Source organism: Equus quagga, chromosome 11 (genome assembly GCF_021613505.1).
Source record: "Equus quagga isolate Etosha38 chromosome 11, UCLA_HA_Equagga_1.0, whole genome shotgun sequence".
Lineage (NCBI taxonomy): Eukaryota > Metazoa > Chordata > Mammalia > Perissodactyla > Equidae > Equus > Equus quagga.
Window position 1 is genome coordinate 101095232 of NC_060277.1, and position 18180 is coordinate 101113411.

The following is an 18180-nucleotide window of genomic DNA, read 5'->3' on the forward strand; positions in this document are numbered from 1 at the left end:
ACTGTTATTATCCACATTTACAGATAAGGAAACCAAGGCATAGACAGGTTAAGCTACTTGCACAAGGTCAGAGTTAGGAAGTGGTGGAGGTGAGAATTGAACCCGGGCAGTCTGACTCCAGAGTCTGTGCTCTAACCACCTTATGTCCTGCCCATCCTCCCACATGGGGCCCCTTCTCCTCTGTGGTCATGGGACCCCCTCCGTGTCCAGGCTTTGGCGTGGGTCCTACACAAACACAGCCTGGGAGTGTTGTGACCCTGGGTCAGGCTCCTGGAACTTGAGTGTCAGGTTCCAGGCCTGAGCATGGGGGGAAGCCTGCTGGCCTGCACAGAGGGTCCCTGCCCCCCCAGTACCTGGGATGACCGTGATGGTTTTCAGGGCCCGCAGCACCCGGAAGGTTCTCAGGGCTGAGATGTTGCCCAAGTCCACAAACTCTGTCAGGTACCTGCAGGTGGGTGGGATTGGGGTGAGGGCTGTGTCAGAGAAGGGAGTAGATCATAGGGCAAAAATCGGGGCTTCTCCAGGCCCAGAATGAGGATTCCCAAGGAATCCTTGTAGTTGAGGTTCCCACAGGAGGCTGAGGGGCAGGTCGGACACCCCCCAGTGTACCTACTGGGGCCTGAGAGTTGGGAAAGACAATCCAGGAACTTTGCTGGGGAGTGGGGTGGTGAGGGTAGCCCAGTTCTCCCAGCAGATGAGGCCCTGTGGGCCTGGGGCTGCTGGGTGTGGCTGTACATGGTGTGTGGAGGGGCATCGGGAGAGCCTCCAAGCCAGACCCTGAGAATGGCGGCTCCAAGAATTGTGCAGCTCGCTGTCTGCACCCCTGACCTGAAGCCCCTGCAGCCTACTCCTCTGAGAGGGTCAGCCCACTCAGCTGCCCTCTTGAGGCCTGGCCTCCTCCCCTCACCCACCCCAGCCTCAGGACGCCTTCAGGGCCCTGCTCACGCCATCATGATGACACTGAAGTCCAGCCAGTTCCAGGGATCCCGGAGGAATGTGAAATCGTCGATGCAGAAGCCCCGGGCCAGCATCTTGATGAGGGATTCAAAGGTGTAGATTCCTGTGAAGGTGTACCTGGTGGGGAGAGGGCCGGCCAGCACCAGGCATGTCACACCCAGGAAGGGGTATGAGTGGTAATGATGGATCTCCCAGGAGGGAGGGTCACAGAAATGAAATATGCCACCCAGAGGTCTGAGGACATTGGTGAGAGTGACAGTGTGCACCACCCCAGGGGGCTTTGAGTGTCAATGAGGGTGACAGTGACAGTGTGTCTCCCTGGAAGACAAAAGCACTGTCACTCTGAGCATCCTCAAGAGTGCAGACAACTGGGGTGGGCTGTGTTCCAGGACTGGGGGGCTCAGGGGAGGGGGAGACTTACTCCACATGTTTGGACCAGGGAGGCGGGTCACTCATGGTCATGAACACACAGTTGGTCAAGATGGTGATCATGATGAACATGCTGAACAGCGTTGGGGGGAGGGTCAAGGAAAGTGAGGGAGCAGGTGGGAAGGGGAGGTGGATAGAGGGCCTCCTCACCCAGAGCACCCCATTTTGCCCATCCCTAACCCCTCCCTGTCTCTCCCCATTGCTGCGCTCGCTCCACTCAGGCAGGATATGAGTGGATGAGCACCTTGATGGCGCTGCGTCTGATGATGCTGAAGGGACTCAGCATGTAGAGAGCAGGTGTAGCGGAGAAGCGGAAGATGGCCTTGCCCTTGTTGAGCACGATGAAGGTCTGAGGCAGGAAGAGAGCTGTGAGGCCTAGGGCCAGGCAGACAGATGAACAACGGACAGACAGGTAGAGAGAACCCCCCGAGGCCCGGACCTTCTTGTCGCTGTAGTAGGGGTCCAGATCCTCCAGAGGGATGCCGATGACCTCTGGTGGAGGGTCCCCATAGATGAGAGGCAGGTTCTTGCCAGCCTCCAGATCACTGCGCGGCTTCCGCTCAGTCTCCTGGATCTCCATCTGCTTGTTCCGCTGCAGCCGGGCTTCCTCCTCCAACGCCCGCCGTTCTATGGCTGCCAGGGACTCCCGGGTGAAGGGGCGCAGGCTCTCAGGGCCCAGAGGCACCAGAGTGGGCAGAGACGAGTTGGCCATCCTTGCATCCTGGGCTCACAGGCCAGGAGGGTGGCGGGAAGCTGGGGCAGCTGCAGTGTGCAGTCCCTGGGGTGCTGGGGCCTGCTGTCTGCTACTCACCTCCCGCCTGCCCAGGGGCCAGGCTGGGGTGGTGGGCGTGCAGGCCCTGTTGGATTAGGAGATGTGCCTGCAAGGCCCAGGCGCTGCTGCTGCACAGGTGCTGGACACAAGAGCATCACCCCTGAGCCCTGCACCACACTCTCCCCAGCAAGGGGTTGGCTGCCCTCAGGACTGACAGCAAACCAACCAGATCCTCTTCAGCCTTAGGGATGTGGGCCCAATGCCCCAGTGCTCTCAACCGCCTCCTGGGCCCAAGCTCCGGCAACTGTGTGGCTTCAGCCTACGGGAACAGAGAGAACCACAGCTGGCTATGCCCATATGGCCTCTATCCCACAGTGAGGTAGAAAGGAGTCAGATGTGAAATGTGCAGGGGTGCCCAGCGGATGGGTCAAGAAGAGGGGCCTGGTGGGATCAGCCTAAAGCAGGAATGGCAAATGGATTTCAACTTGTGGACTGACTTTGTTCGGCTGCTATTCGCTGCCTGGAGATGTGGGCAAAGACCATCAAGGTTGCAGCCAGACTCAGTGCAGAAAGACTGCTGTGATTGATTAGTGATGTCTGCCAGGGGCATGAGAAAGGAGAATATGGTGCATCTGCCTGTATTTGCCATCTGTGGCCTGGAGGGAAGGGAAAAGGAAGATGTGGGGTATGGAGTGCCCTGTCCTGAGCTCAGGGGAAACTTGATGTTGGGCTGGGAGAGGGAAGAAGGAAGGACCTTGGGCCCTGCAGAAGGTCCCAACAGCTCCCACCCATGGGATCTGTGGAATCTAACCCACTTGGCAGGCAGGGGGAGCTGGAGCAGGAAGATGCAAGTTGTGTGCGTGGGTCCACATCAGGAGAGCCTGCAGGCAAATGTGGAAGAGTAGGACACAGGAAAGGTCATGGGGACAAGGAGGACAGTTTCAACGTCGGGGTGGGGAGGCAGGACTAGAGCTCCCAGGGACTGTTTGTGGCTGGTGGTCCCTGCATGAACTGGGTGGATAAAGGGGCACCCACCAGGAGCCGTAGAGAATTGTGTGGACTGTGTTTCCGGGGCCAGTCCCTCGGCCTCTCCTGGTGCCTCCCCGCTCCCGCCCAGCCCTCCTGAGCCTATTCCCTGTGGAAGGGAGGCAGAGGGTCACTTATCACAAAGGCCCTGGGGAATGACCTGCATCAGCAGGCAGACACAGGGTGACCACTGCAGCCCAGTCACACACAGCCACAAGTCCCACATGGACAGAGCCCCCAGAGCCACTCCTCCACCACAGGGGCTGGGACAGACTCCCCCGAGACACCCAGAGCCACACTGGAGGGCAGCTCTCTCACAGCGGGCGCAGACACCCAAGGAGTGTCCCTGCCCCAGCCAGTGTGGACACTTCTTCAGGCTTGGTCAACAGCTGGGGAGGGTGGCCCAGGGAGAGCCTGGAGCCATTGGGCAGAGCTGGCCACGCCCCCTATGCCTGGCTGCCCAGCTGCTCTCTACCATCACCCAGGGAGTCGTGTTTCCACGGGGATGACTCTGCTCATTCCTGCTGACCCCGTCCCTCAGCTGCTCATTGGCCCCATAGCGTGCATGGGAGTGTGTGTGTGCGAGCCCACACATTTAAACACACACACAGGCGTGCACACCCACCCTGAAACCACCCTTCATGCAGACCCCACAGTTGTACCCTACCACTTGTCACACACCTTGCCCCCTTCATCTCCATCACCGATCCCATGGACGCACCCATACAGAAGACCTGCCAGACGGCCCTGGAGGGACCCTGCTGCTGGGCACCCTCCCAGTTCACAGGCCCCACTTGGCAAATCCCCTGACCTGAAATGCCCATTCTTCCCTTCACAGGAGCCCAAGGACCACAGAAAGCCAGAGATGAACAGCCTGGCTCCAGCCCCAGTGCTCGTGGAAACTGTGCTCACTCAAGTCGCCAGAGGCCCCCAGTGGACAGACCCAGTGGTTTCTTCTCAGCGGGCCCTCCTGGCCCTCCCTCAAGCATCTCACAATGCCACTGCCTTTCTTTTTGAGAGAAGAACATGGCCTGCCCCTCTGGCCACTCTTTCCGTCTCTGCTCTGAGTCCTCCTTCCTGCCTGGTCTGCAGCCCCCAACCCCTTTTTTTTTTTTGAGGACAATTAGCCCTGAGCTGACATCTGCTGCCAATGCTCCTCTTTTCGCTGAGGAAGACTGGCCCTGAGCTAACATCCATGCCCATCGTCCTCTACTTTATATATGGGACGCCTGCCACAGCATGACTTGCCAAGTGGTGCCATGTCCGCACCCGGGATCCAAACCAGTGGACCCCGGGCCACCGAAGCGGAATGTGCACACTTAACCACTGTGCTACCGGGCCCACCCCTGCAGCCCCTTTTTACAGCAGCACTTCTCCCCTTGCGTCCTTCTCTTCTGCCATGGAAACAATCACTACCCACCTCCTTGCCGTGGTCTCTACAGCTTTGCCACATCTATTCTCACTTCCCCGATGGCCCCAGACCAGTCAAGTCACGGCTCCCTTTTGTGCACAGCCACGGCCTTCAAAGCTCTTAGGTCAATGGTAATTCATACCCTGCTTGTGTGATTGTCTCCTGGTGTCTGTGCCCCCACCAGACTCCTCACAGCCCAGGGTTTGGGGGTCACCACTGAATCCGGTGCCTGGCACATTGGCACATGTCTACTTAAAGACTGCTGCATGGCCCCCACATCTCGTCCCTGAGCTCTCCCCTGAGCTCCAGACCCACAGACAGCACAGCCAGCTTGCCATATCCTCGTGCTGTCCCCCAGCTGGTCCCAAATGAACTCATCTCTCTCTTCAAAATTTGCACTTCACCTAAATTCCTCTCCTCTTACTCTCTTCATCAACCCTGAAGCCACTTCATGTCTGGATGTCTTGTTATGTGAGGGGAAAATGTCCTCCTTGGCTAGGCCAGTTGAGGCACAGTTTTGGTTGGTGGATGCCGAAAGCACCCTGGCGGTACACCTGGTCAGTTCCCAAGCCCTGCCGACGCTCCTTCCCAGCACTCACACACCTCTCCATCCTCCAGGCTATTGCTGCTTTATCACGCCTCCCCCGCTGGACTCCAATAACCTCCCACCTGCTTCCCTACATCCCCCCGGGCTCCCCTCCAACACACCACCTACATTTCTAAAATCACAAATCTGATCATGTCACCCTCCTGCTTAATCCTTCAGTGGCTCCCCACTGCTTATTAGTGCATCCACGCTCCTCCTTGTGGCTCCCGAGGCCCTGCATGATCTGATCCCCACCTTGCTGTCCACTGCCTTCCCACGAGCATCCCCCCTCTGGCAACACTACCTCCATTTTCACAAATGGCCATGCCTTTGCTTATGGTCTGTTCTCATGAAGCTCTCTTCCTTTTTGTCTCTCTGGAGAGCTTTAATTTGTCCTTCTAGACTCAACCTACACAAGAGCCACTGCCTCCAGGAAGCCCTCCCTGGGCACCCTGGCTGAGTGAATCGCTCCTTTGTGCCACCAGTGTGCCTAATGCTGAATAAAAGGTTATTGACTGAATGAATGCATGAATGAATGAATTAGAGGGATGCTACATCTTAGCCCCTTTCTCCTTTCAGTGCACTCCACTTAAATCAGAACCAGAAAGCGTATCTCCTCTAATATCTCCACTTCCAGCACTCCCCTCCCCCACCTCACACCTCTCAGCTCGAGCTCAAGGGCCCGGTTACTGAAATCCTTGGGTCTCTTCAAGCCCTCAGTCCTTTGACCTTGCACTTTCTCCCTCCCCATCAAATTCCTCTGACTTCACGTCTCTCCTCGTCCAGCCTCAGAAGAGTCATCATCATAATCCCTCCCGAGAAAATACCCTCAGCTCGGGCCTTCTCTCTCCTTCCAATCCGCTCACCTGGGGAAAGCCCAGCCTGCCTGCCCCCAGCTGTGCTGTTCCTGAGTCAGCTGCTGGATGTTGCTGGAGCAAAGGCAGGACCTGGCCCGGTTCATGCTGACTTTGTGGTTACAAATTCCAGGTTTGCCCTCAATTCTACTCCATAAGTGCAGGTTTCTCTGGTAGTCTCAAATTTCCACCTTTTGAGAACAACCATTTCATGCTTTCTCTTCTTTCCACAAACTCCCCACACTCCTCCCCATGATACTCCCAGCCGATGACTTTGCCCAGTCTTCGCTGAGAAAATAGGAGCCATCATATACCGTCAAATCTATGGACCTACAGGCCGCCTTCTGCCTCCATCCTGCTTTAACAGAACCAGAGGCCAGGCCTTCCATTGGGTCCAGGCCCCGACCGCTCTTGCCTTCCCAACAACCTCAATCTCTAGTTATCTTCTCTCTCTACCACCATCAACCTCTCCCTGTCTATGAACAGGCTCTCCCATCTTAAAAATAATGGCAATGGGAACAAAAACTACCCTCTCGGCCTCACACCTCCTTCATCTACTACCCTACTTTTCTGTTCCTCTTCACAGAGGAACTTCTTGGAAAGTGTCTACACCAGCTGTCTTTACCGCCTTACCTTTCCTTCGCTCTCCAACCCATTCCAACCTGGCTTCCATTCCCTGCACTCAACAGAAATGGCTTTTGTCAAGTCACTAGCACGCTCCTTGCTGCCAAGTCCACTGAACACGTTTCTGTCTTCACCCCTCTCAACCTCTTGGAAGCATTCAACCCAGTTGGCCACAGCTCCCTCAGGAAATGCTCTTTTCTCTCAGCCTCTGTGAGAGCACACCCATGGGTTCCCTTCTACCTCTCTGGCTGCTCCTTCTCGATTTCCTTGGCTTGTCCCTCTTTCTTGCCCCAATCTCTAAAGTTTCTCAGGGCTCAGTCTGGGTCTGGATGGCATCATTCCTGTGACTGTAAATAGCATTATAGGAATATGATAAACCTCTCTTTTGAACTCCAGACTGACATATTCGACTGCCTACTGGACCACTCCAAGTGGATAGCTAACAGGCATCCCAACTGACAGCATCTGGAATGAAACATTTGTGTTCTTCCACTGTTCTACCCAATCTCCCTCAACCCAGGAAATGGCACCACCATCCATCCAGTTGCTCAAGTCAAAAATTGGAGCGTCTCCTTGAATTCTCCTTTATCCTCCTCTTTTGCATCCAGCCTGTCCAAAGTTCTGTTAACACCATCTCCAAAATCTCCCTGACCTCCCCTTTTTCCTCTGGTCCGTACCACAGTAATCTCTTGCAATAGCCTGTTTCCTGCTTCCTGCTTTTGCCCTGCCCCCTCCAAACCAGTCCCACAAAGCACCCAGCGATCTTTCAAAAACAAGAAAGTAATCGCGCTGTTTCTCCAGCTTAAATTTCTTAGGTAACTTCCTGTTGTGCTTAGAATAAAAGCTAACCTTCTTATGGTGGCCTACAAGGCCCTGGTGATCCAGCCCCTGTGTACTTCTCTACCTCTCTCTCCTGATCTCTTCTCTCTGTCCCTCTGCCCCAGGCCCACTGGGCTTGTGCCTGCCTTCAGACCTTTACCTGGTTCCGTGCTCCCCTCCCTCTTCGCATGGCTGTCCCCCTCCCCTCCCCCGTAGGCTCAAATGTCCCTTCTCCAAGGGGCTTTTTCCTCCTCTACTGTCTATCATGGGCCGCTGCATTTTCCTTGACATCATTTATCATAATTTGTAATTACTTGTCTACTTACCTAATTTATTTGTCTGTCTCCTCCACTAGACTGAAATGCCAAGAGGGCAGGAACTGTGTCTGTTTAGGTCACTATGGTCAGTCCCAGTGCTGAGCACACAGCAAACCCTCAATAAGTGTTTGCTGAAACAATGAGTGGATGAAGCCTTGGACATAGACCATTCCAGGTATAAAATGAATTCTGATATGTTTCATGCATTATTCATCCATCCATCCAGCCATTCTGTTCATAAGCCAGAAGCTGAGCTAGCCCTGAGTAGGACACAAAGATGCACCATTTGGGCATCCTGCCTTCTGAGAGCTGATAGTGAGGGAGAAGGTGGACACGGGCACGTGTAACTATGATATGAGGAGAAAGCGATGCCCACCCTAAGGAGGAGAGGTGATTGTGCTATGGCAGTTTAGGTGGATGAGTGGTCACTTCCAGGTCAGGAAGGAAAGATGTGGCTTTTCAGTTGGCTCTCGAAAGATGAGTAAGTTATGAACATAAAGAAATGGAGGGCAAGGACGTTCCAGGGAGAGGGAACAGCCAGAACAAAGACAGAGGCAGGACAGAGGGAAGTACACTTGCGTCAGTCTGTGGGGCACAGGTGCTGTATGGGGATTTGGGGCAGGTAGGCTGGGCAGCTGGGCCAGGGCCTTGAGTGGCAGGCCTGGGAGCCTGGACTTCACCGTGCAGCCTTGGAGAGCTCCTCACAGGGGCAGTGGGTTTGGGTGGGGCCACGACCGGCCAGCATGTATGTGCCTTCTGCCCCCCTTACAATGTGTCCAGGATAGATGGGACAAGCTGTGTTGTTTTCATTGGGCACCCGTGGAGGAATGAAAGGACATCTGGGATATATGCATGATGACTTCTTGGCAGGGACAAGCACCGGCAATGTCCCATATCATGCACTGGGTGACAAGCTGCCAGATCGAGCCACAGCTCAGAATAAAAGGGGCCAATGTGACAGCTCCAACCCTTCTTCCACCAGTCAGAGATAAGACTCCAGCTTCAGCCCCAGGATGTTCTTGAGATGTGGTGGCTGAGGGCCTGAGGGCTCCAGGCAACTTCTTCCCACTGAATTTAAGAATGTTGGAGTTGTAAGGAACTGAGAGATCAACAAGTCCAACTCCATCATTTCACAGATGGGGAAACTGAGGCCCAGAGAAGAGCAGCAACTCCCCACAGATTACACATGTATTCATTCAACAAACACTTCCTGAGCATTTGCTCCATGTCAGGCTCTTTTCTGGGAGCCAAGGATATAGTAGTGGCAAAGTCCCTGTCCCCACTGAATTTGCATTCCAGAGAGAGGAGGCAGATAACAAATAGGGAAGCAAATAAGATAATTTTAGAGAGTGATAAATAAGAGGTCAAGCCAGCTCCCCGGGCACCAGGGCCAGAGCCCATTTAGTAAGTGAGAAGCCCCATCAGAACCCTGCATTGAAACGGAAGTTTGAGCGGAAGTGGTGGGTAAAGTCAGGCTGTCTTGGGGGCCTGCAAGTGGTGATCACACAAGGGCAGGGGCTGAGGAGGAAAGATTGGGAGTCGGGGAGCCAGGCTGGGCCAGCTGTCCACAGGCAGGGAGCCGAGGGTAAGGACACTGGAGGGCGAGGCTGCTCTTCTCTGGAGCCAGTCCAGCCCAGCACTGTCTCTCTGTAGGGCTGCCAGATCGGAACACCCAACTCCAGATATAGTCTGACCACAGAGGGAGGCCTTTTCTCCCTGGCCTGGACACGCTTTGTATTCGTTCATTGCAAGATGGCATGCGCCTGTTCAGCAGCCCACTCACAGGGTGCGGTTTGCAGTCACCCCTGGATCTTTTCCTCACGAGCTGTGATCACATTAGATCTTCCCCATCCTATAAATTGTGCAACTGATTTTTCTCCTTTAAAGACGGGTAGACCTCAACAAAATATTAGCAAATAGAATCCAACAGTGTATAAAAAGAATTACACACTACGACCAAATGGGATTTATCTTGGGTATGCAAAACAGGTTCAATATTAGAAAATCAATTAATGTAATCCATCACATCAATAGGCTAAAGAAGAAAAATTATATGATCATATCAATAGATGAAGAAAAGCATTTGACAAAATCCAACAGCCATTCATGATAGCAACTTTCAGCAAACTAGGAATAGAGGGACCTTCCTCAATTTGATAAAGAATATTTACAAAAACCCTACAGCCAACATAATACTTAATGGAGAGAAATTAGAAGCTTTCCCACTAAGATCAGGAACAAGGCATGGATGTCGCCTCTCACCACTCTTTTTCAACGTCATACTGGAAGTCCTAGCTAACACAATAAGACAAGAAAAGAAAATAAATGTATCGTGATGGGGATTGGGAAGGAAGAAATAAAATGGTCTTTGTTCACAGATGACGTGATTATCTATGTACAAAATCAACAGAAAAACTCCTGGAGGGGCCGGCCCCATGCCTGAGTGGGTAAGTTCGTGTGCTCCACTTCAGTGGTCCAGGGTTCCCAGTTTGGATCCTGGGTGTGGACCTAGCACTGCTCATCAAGCCATGCTGTGGTGGTGTCCCACATAGAGGAACTAGAACAACCTGCAACTAGGATGTCCAGCTACGTACTGGGGCTTTGGGGAGAAAAAAAAAAAAAAGAGGAAGATTGGCAACAGATGTTAGATCAGGGCCAAACTTCCTCACCAAAAAAAGGGCATAAAATAAAAACCCAACTCCTGGAATTAATCATTATAACAAGGTTTCAGGATGCAAGGTTATTTCACAACTACCTCTGGTTAAGTTCCCCATGTTCATTGTGCTCTTGCCTTTTTTTTTTTTTTGAGGAAGATTAGTCCTGAGCTAACTACTGCCAATCCTCCTCTTTTTGCTGAGGAAGACTGGCCCTGAGCTAACATCCATGCCCATCTTCCTCTACTTTATATGTGGGACGCCTACCACAGCATGGCTTTTGCCAAGTGGTGCCATGTCCGCACCTGGGATCCGCACCGGCGAACCCCGAGCAGCCGAGAAGTGGGACGTGTGAACTTAACCGCTGCGCCACTGGGCCGGCCCCACCTTCAGTCTTTTGTGAAGGCTCTTGGATCTTGATTTTCCCTCTCAGTTCAAGGCCATCCCTTACAATGGGGTGTCTGTGATTCTGATTGTCCCAAATTATTGGCCAAACAAGGCTCAGGACAGACACCCCCCACCCCACCTCCCACTACCATATACTTTTAGAACCTTCTCTCCTGGGACACCTAAGCTTTCAAGGAGGGTCCTTCAAACATCCAGAAGCTCAGCTAGCTGCCTTACATTGGAATCCCCTGAGAAGCGTCATCCTTGCCCCACCAGCCTCAGACAGAAAAGCTGCTGTGAGACACTCTCCTAGAAGATTGTGAATGGATGTGATCTGCCCCTCACAGCCTTCCCTGTTCACTCTAGTGCACATTCCCAAGGACACAGAGATGGTGAGTAGCTTGCCGGCCTTGCTCAGGCCCCAGTCACCATCCCTCTTGCCAACTAAGCATGCCCTTCATCTCCAGCAAAGCTACAGTCCAGGGTCAGGCTGTTTTGTTTCTCTGCACATTGGGAACAAAATTACCCAGAGATGCATGCGGCCAGTGGAGCTCCCTCCTCCAGCTTCACCTTCAGTGGGAGCTCAGACTCAAAACTTTCTGGGATGCTGAAACAGATCAAAGTTTTTCTGTCCTGGCCAAAGACAGCACCGGGCATCCGGGTGGCCTACTTCCCAAATTCCTGCATTCCTGCTGCGTCCCAGCTCCAAGAATGCAAAATGGATCCACATCCCCCTAGTTGTAAATCTCAAGTCACAGCTTTTTCTCAGCCAGTGCAGGCTGGGGTGGGGATGGGAAGGGGGTAGCTGTGTTGTTTCTCTGCCAGCCCTTAGGGCCTCAGCCTTGGCAGCCAGAGGCCTAGAGGAAGTCACCCCAGGTGGCCCTCCCCTCCTGGTCTGACACTTTCTGCACAGGAAATCGGCTCCAAGAAGTCTTGGAAGGTGGCCTGGAGCCCAGAGCCTAGTGCAGAAACCTCCGGACATTCAGGAGCCCGGAGAGTTCCGGAAACAATCAGGGTCACATGGGCATGCTCCTGGGCGAGGGGTGGGCTAATGCTGATTGCATTTTCCATGTGGGACTCGCTGGATCAAAACAAGCCTCTCTTTTTTAGGCAGCTGATTCAACCAACCTACGGGGTGAGAATGATAGTGGTGGCCACATTTACTTTGCACCTACTGTATGCCAAGATTGGCTTCCTGTTCAAGAAAAATTGGCAGCCCTTCCCCCCACGATCAGCTCTGTTCTCTGCCAGTCCTCAAAGGCCCTTTAAGAACATCCGTTACTTTTTCCCCAGCCTGCCTTCTCCTCCCAAACCTGACCCTTTTCCTCCACCCAGAGTGCTTCTGGTTAGCTAGGGCCCTGATGAAATAAAACCCCAGAAATGGGCTGTGTTTGGGTTTTGTGAACTGTGCCCCCTTGCTGCTGACCCCTCTCAGCTCAGCTCAGCCTTTGGAAGGCTTTCTTTCCAGAAGCAAAGGCCTGAGAGTGGATTTCCCCTCCCAAGACTGAGCCTTAAATCAAAAGAATTTATCTGATCTCAAGATGTAGAATTCCAGGCCTCCGTCAGCTCGGAAAAGAGTCTCTGAAGTGAGAAGGGCTTGGTTCTTCTGGCCCCAAAGTCTCGGTGCATCTACCCATTGTGCTGATGTATGCAGACCCATGAGGTGGAGGCTTAAGAAATGTTTCTTGATAAAAAGTCACAGATATTCACTTGGTGCTTACTGCGTGCCAGGTGCTGTTGCGAGTGCTTCACATTCGTCATCCCAGCTGACAAGTGGCAGAGCCATGATTTGAATGCAGCTCTCTGATGCCAAATCCACGTGCCTACTACTACAAACACCACCTCCCTCCAGCCCTTTGGGGGACTGGGCTGGGCATGGCTGCCCTCCCCCAGCACAGGGCACGCCCAAGTTGAGGACTTTTCCAGGTTGTCCCCTAGCCTGGCCTGACCCTTACCTGTCTGTCTTCTTTAAAGGGCAGACCAGAGGCCTTGGGCCAGGCCCCTGAAAAGCGTGGGCTGGGGTGGGCCTCTGACAGGCCCTGGCAGGATGGGGCTTAGGCCTCCTGAGGCCTCGTGTTGGGAGTTGTAGGTGGTGGGAACACAGGTCAATAGTTTGTTAAAGAGCCCTCCTTGAGGTTTGGTTTTTATTTGTACCAATCAATCCTTATATACCCCCCAACTCCCTCTGCAACCCAGTCTTACACACCCACACACACACTCACTCATTGCTTCTATGAGTCATTTCCCAGCTGCTCCAAGGCGTCGGGGTAGGGGGCTGGGGGGAGTGGGGGAGCTGATTAGTTCTATCCAGGCCTGGGGCTGCCTGCCCTCTGCTGGCTCAGCTCTTTCTAGGGAGCCCCCAAGCATGGTGACCGTGGCTTTATGGATGCGCCCCCTCCAGTTTGTGCATGCACACCCCCTTCTGCGCCTAGGCCCACCTCCCTGGCTCGTGGGCAGATCCACCCCCTGCCCAGTGGGCTGCCTCCCCTCACCCTGCCTGCTCCAACCTAGGGTCCACCCTGGTCCACGCCAGAGACGCCTTCCTCTGTTCTCTTCTCTCTTGGCCCCGCCCCCTCGCCCCTCCCAGACCGCAGCAGACAGGCCTTTTTCCTGCCTTGGGTCCACAAAGAGGCCAACAAGAGGACTGTTTGAACCTGATACTGGGCCTAGAGAATTCCAGGGCCGACCTGGGCCCCCATTCTCTCCACCAACCCCTAACCATCGGGGTAGAGTGGACTTTGCGCTCTCCCCACTGGGGCTCCAGGCCCCTGCCAGGCCCTAGGAGTTGGGGTCGTGGTCACCAGCACCAGGACAAGTGGGCCTCTAGCTGCCTGCATAACTCGGGCCTATAACCTGGAACCTCAAGATAGGCTGAAGCACTGTGTCCTGCCCCCTTCGCCGGCCTGGCCCTGCCACTGGCTCAGGGAACTTTGCTTTACCCCAGAAACCGCTCCAGGGATGTTTTCTCACCAGCTACTTTGGTAAAAGAGCCTTCTCCAAAATTAGGCTGATCAAGAACTTACGAGCCTCAAAAAAGATGAGAGTCACAGGCAAATCCTACTAAAATGTGAGCCGGAGGGCCTCTGCTTTGCTCTTTTGGCTTCTCAGGACAACCTTTGCAAACTGCAGACCCTCATGGAAGGGGCTCTGCCATCCATTTTATAAAAGGATCTCCATCCCCTGAGGGAGATCAGCTGGGAAAGAAAAACACTCGTGCTCCCAGCTACGCGTGGCGCCCAGAGCTGGATGAGGTTGTCCTGGTCTTGCCGTGCAGCCCACCTCCTCAGAGCTCCTTCCCTCCTTCTGTTACCTGCACTAGGAGACGTCTATTCAGAGCCATAGCCTGGTAACAGCCGTAATAATTAACTACTAATTAACACTTACGGAGAGCTGACTATTTGCCAAGCATATTGTTATCACTCCATTTAACAGATAGGGAAACTGAGGCACAGAGAAGGTAAGGAACTCGTCAGGGGTTGTTTACGTAGTAAACTGGGGCTGGAGGCTCATCCTGGGGGCTCTCGAAAGAGACTTTGGCTCTTAACCACTAAGCTATCTTGCCACCCCAGTCTAAACTGGACCATGACCTTCTAGCACCTACCTGGTGATGCTGGGGGGGCACCTGGTTTCACAAACCAGTTCAAAAACAGAGTGGGGTCCAGTGACTATTGTGGTTTTGCACTTTCCATTTAGGCTAGGGCTCCTGGCAGAGGGCAAGGAGGCCTGCAGGAAGCGGGGCAGCCTGCCCTTTGAGGGGTACAGTGGCCCACCTGCCACCCCTGCTGCCTGTGGGCTCCTCCAGCTCCTCTTGCTCCTCCTGCTATCCCATCCCCCCAACAAGGACTGTTGACTGAAAACTGCGGGGAATAAAAATAGCTGTTGCTGATGAGGCAAAATGGGGGCCAGCGCACATGAAGGGCCTGGGGCAGGGGTGGTGGAATGGACGGAACTTGGGATTCCCCAGCCCCAGATGCACCTTCTGATGGAGCCACAGGGACGGGAGCCGTGGCTTGTCCCTGCCACTGCAGAACTGGGGACCCCTGCAGGAGGCCCAACACCTCTCCCAGCCCGGGGCTGTCCACGGGAACCCAGCTGACCCCAGGTCTCAGGAGCGACCTCTGCCCCGTCCCAGCCCTGCACTAGCGACAGCTCTTCCCCAGGGAGCGGGGCCCTTGGCCAGTGGACACAGCCCTGGCAACTCACTAACTACGTGCCCCGGGTAAGTGACAGGACCCTCTGAGCCTGAGCCCACCCTATAAGAGGACTCAAGGAACCAAAGGTTTGTATAACCTGTACCGTGGTTGTTGACATGCCCCTCCTCCGTCCCCTCCCTTCTCTACCTGCTCTCAGAGGCCTCGGGGCTCAGATTTTTCTTTTCCTTTCGATGTATCTCATGTATCTCTCTCCCATCACCTGGAGGGAGCCTTTCGAGTCCTCTCTGTAAGGTCCAATTCCCTCTGGCTATGCTTCCCCCTGGGAGCCTTCTCTGAGCCCCACCCCCAGCAGTGTCACTCCTACCCCCTCCTGCCACTTTTCTCTGTTCTGTCTAGAGTTGCCCCCAAAGGCAGGGATCTTGTCAGGACCATCCCCGACATCTGGTCAGGAGTTCTATGCCTTTAGCATCAAACTCAGGGCTTCCCCTTGGCCTGGGCCCGGGGTCGGGGCACAGAATGTATGGTGGTGAAGCCAACTGGGCAGGCCTTGACACTCAGGCCACACTGAGTGACACTTGACACTCAGCCTAGAGGTGGGAAGGTGACACTGAGTCCCGAGCCCCCACCCCATGCAGGTTCCCAATCAGAAATGACAACCAAGGCCAAGCTGGGATGGGGCCACCTAGGAAGGATCCTTAATTACCTTCCCCTAACCCAGTAAAGTCCCAGCCAATCCCTTGAGAGGTGGCTGGGATGGAGATGGGGTGGGCCCTTGGGTTCTGTCTGGGTCCCTGCATTGTCCCACACAGGTGATGTGGCTCCAAATACGAGTGCGATGACCACCACTGTCCACGCCACTGCCACACAGAGTGAGGCCACCAGACACAGGCAGGGTACTGGGGATGACTCCAGAAGAATCTGGAGGGTCGTAGGAGAACCAGCCCTCTCTGCCCCCAACCCCTGCCCTGCACACCTGTGTCCAACCACTGCCACCCCTGGGGTCTCCTTAACTTTGCTTAGGGCCCTGCCTGGCAGTCACAGCCTTGGTCACAGATGAGTGACAATCACGTCTGCCCCTGGCTCCACATCTCCTCTCTATCAGCCCCTTCCCCTCTCCAGACAAGCCAGACTGGCCCCAAACTTGTCTCTAGCTACTCTCGGCAAGCTGGCTCGTTGCTAGGAGCTGAATTAAATGGACTTCAAGGCTCCTTTGGTCTCTAGGGTGATTTATTCCTGCGCAAGCCTCGCTGCAGGTGGCGTGGGTGGGAGGGGAATATGTCTAGTCTCCACCTGGAGGGCCAGCTCCCGCGTCCCCACAGTAGGGCGCCAGAGTCCTCATCACGACCTGGCCCCTTCCTGTGACAGGGCGAGCAGCGGGGAGGGGCAGCGAGACGCAGCGCTCCACTGGCTGGAGTGGGAAGGGGCTCAGGCCCGCCCTCCCACACCAGTGCATTCTTGGAAAGCCTCAAGCAGCCCCCACCCCACCCTCCAGGCCCTCTAGACCGGGACTTTCCAATCTTTTGGACAAATGCCCCCACTCTGGACAGCAACAACCCTCACACCACACCACCCATCAGAGCCACGCACCTCTTTGACCTTCCGCCATCTCTGCTCAGACCATTCCACCTGCTCCCCCGGCCGCTGCCCCCCCCCACTCCCCAGAGTCCTGGGTGCCCAGATACACCAGCAGGCAGGGGGGAGGGGGACTGCGCTCTGCCCTGGCATCCCCCGCTCCCCAACACCCTCCCTGGCCCTGACTCTCCTTCTGAGTGCCCCAGAGTCCCCTCAGTGTTGTGGCCCGACGTCCTTTCCCCACACCAGGCTTTCTGGCTAGCCGTCCACAGTGCCCCCTGCGCTACGTAGGGCCACTCCTTGGGCCCCTCTCCTTGTCGACTTCTCCAGGCAAGGAGCCCAACTGTGCCCCAAGCACGAGGAGAGGCAGGGACAGTGGGCAGAGCCCAGGCGGGCGGCGCAGCCGGAGACGTGTCCTCTGCTGGCATCTCGCAGACTCCTATTTCAGCCGAGCAAAGGAGCCGCCGCCACCCCCACCCGGCCTCCCGCTCTCCTCCCCCACGCCTGCCTTCTGGGCCACGGCACACAGGCCGAGCAGAGCCACTCTTCTGACTCCTCCGCCTCCTCTCCTGAAGAACTCAGCCCAGCGCCTGTCCCTTGGGTCACCCTGTGCCCGTCCAGAGCTGAGCCTTAGCCACCGGGCCATTTGTGACCAGGGTGAGGACCCTTGCTGAGGGCAGGGACAGCCAGCCAGGCAAGGGTACAGAGAGCAGATGACAGGGCAGAGAAAGGCAAGTTTGGGGACAGAGGGTCAAGGCTCAAGGAGCTTCGGCAGGGGCAGCCGCCGGGCAGGGCCCAATGTGGGCAGGACGACAAGCGGTGCCCAGAGCAAAGTGGTGACTTCCTCGGAGCCAGGCTGGGCTTGGGGCCAGGGTGCCCTGCCCCTCGGGGTGGACTGCCCTCGGGGCGGCCGGCGGGTGCCGAGGGGCGCAGTACTCACTGCTGGACGGGAGCGGAGTGCTTGTGCCGAGCCGGAGCGCCGTGCCCACCGCGGCTGCGGCTGCGACTCTGGGGGACTTGGCCGGGGGGCCGGGCCGGCGGGGACAGCTGCTGCCGCTGATGTCACAGGGTCATGAGTGAAACCTGAGGACTGGGCCAATCTTCAGGTGGGAGCCTCGGCCACTTCCCTCACCGGGTGTGCTCTGGACTCAGCCTGGCACCGCCGGGCTGGGGGCCCACTGACCGGGAGCCACCGAGTGTGACACACTCGCCCATGCCCACACATTCACGCACCCTGGGGCACACGTGTGAGCCCACACACGCAGTTCCTCTCCCTCCCTTGACAAACTTACACAGGCTGCTTCTCACACTGGAGTCTCCTTTCACACTCCTTCCCAGAAGGACTCCCACAGCCGGCACTGGCTCACACTCACACACACTGTGGTACACACTCATGTATGTGCCGCCCCAACAAATGCTGCCCTCACACACACTCAGCCATACATGCAAATCACCCTCGTATATCTACACAAACACTTCCACTGCGTGTTATACCCGTTCACACACATGTACTGCTCACACATACAGACACGCTCCCACACTCACATCAGGCTTGTTCATATATACGTATTTTTATACAAATATACCCATATGTACTCTCCTGCCCAGATGAACACAA

At 55.3% G+C, this 18180-nt stretch overlaps 1 protein-coding gene across 2 annotated transcripts in view; it reads right to left on the reverse strand.

Moving 5' to 3' along the window:
* SCN4A (sodium voltage-gated channel alpha subunit 4) overlaps positions 1-17616 on the reverse strand; it is a 45133-nt gene extending 27517 nt beyond the window's left edge. For both annotated transcript variants that reach the window (XM_046677114.1, XM_046677113.1), the window contains exons 1-6: positions 17503-17616; positions 1826-2477; positions 1617-1735; positions 1379-1468; positions 946-1074; positions 354-445 (exon numbers count right to left, since the gene is read on the reverse strand). In XM_046677114.1, the coding sequence (XP_046533070.1) occupies positions 354-445; positions 946-1074; positions 1379-1468; positions 1617-1735; positions 1826-2098 (703 nt within the window). In that variant the 5' untranslated portion in view covers positions 2099-2477; positions 17503-17616. The remainder of the gene's footprint in view (positions 1-353; positions 446-945; positions 1075-1378; positions 1469-1616; positions 1736-1825; positions 2478-17502) is intronic.
* Between the last annotated feature and the right edge of the window lie 564 nt (positions 17617-18180).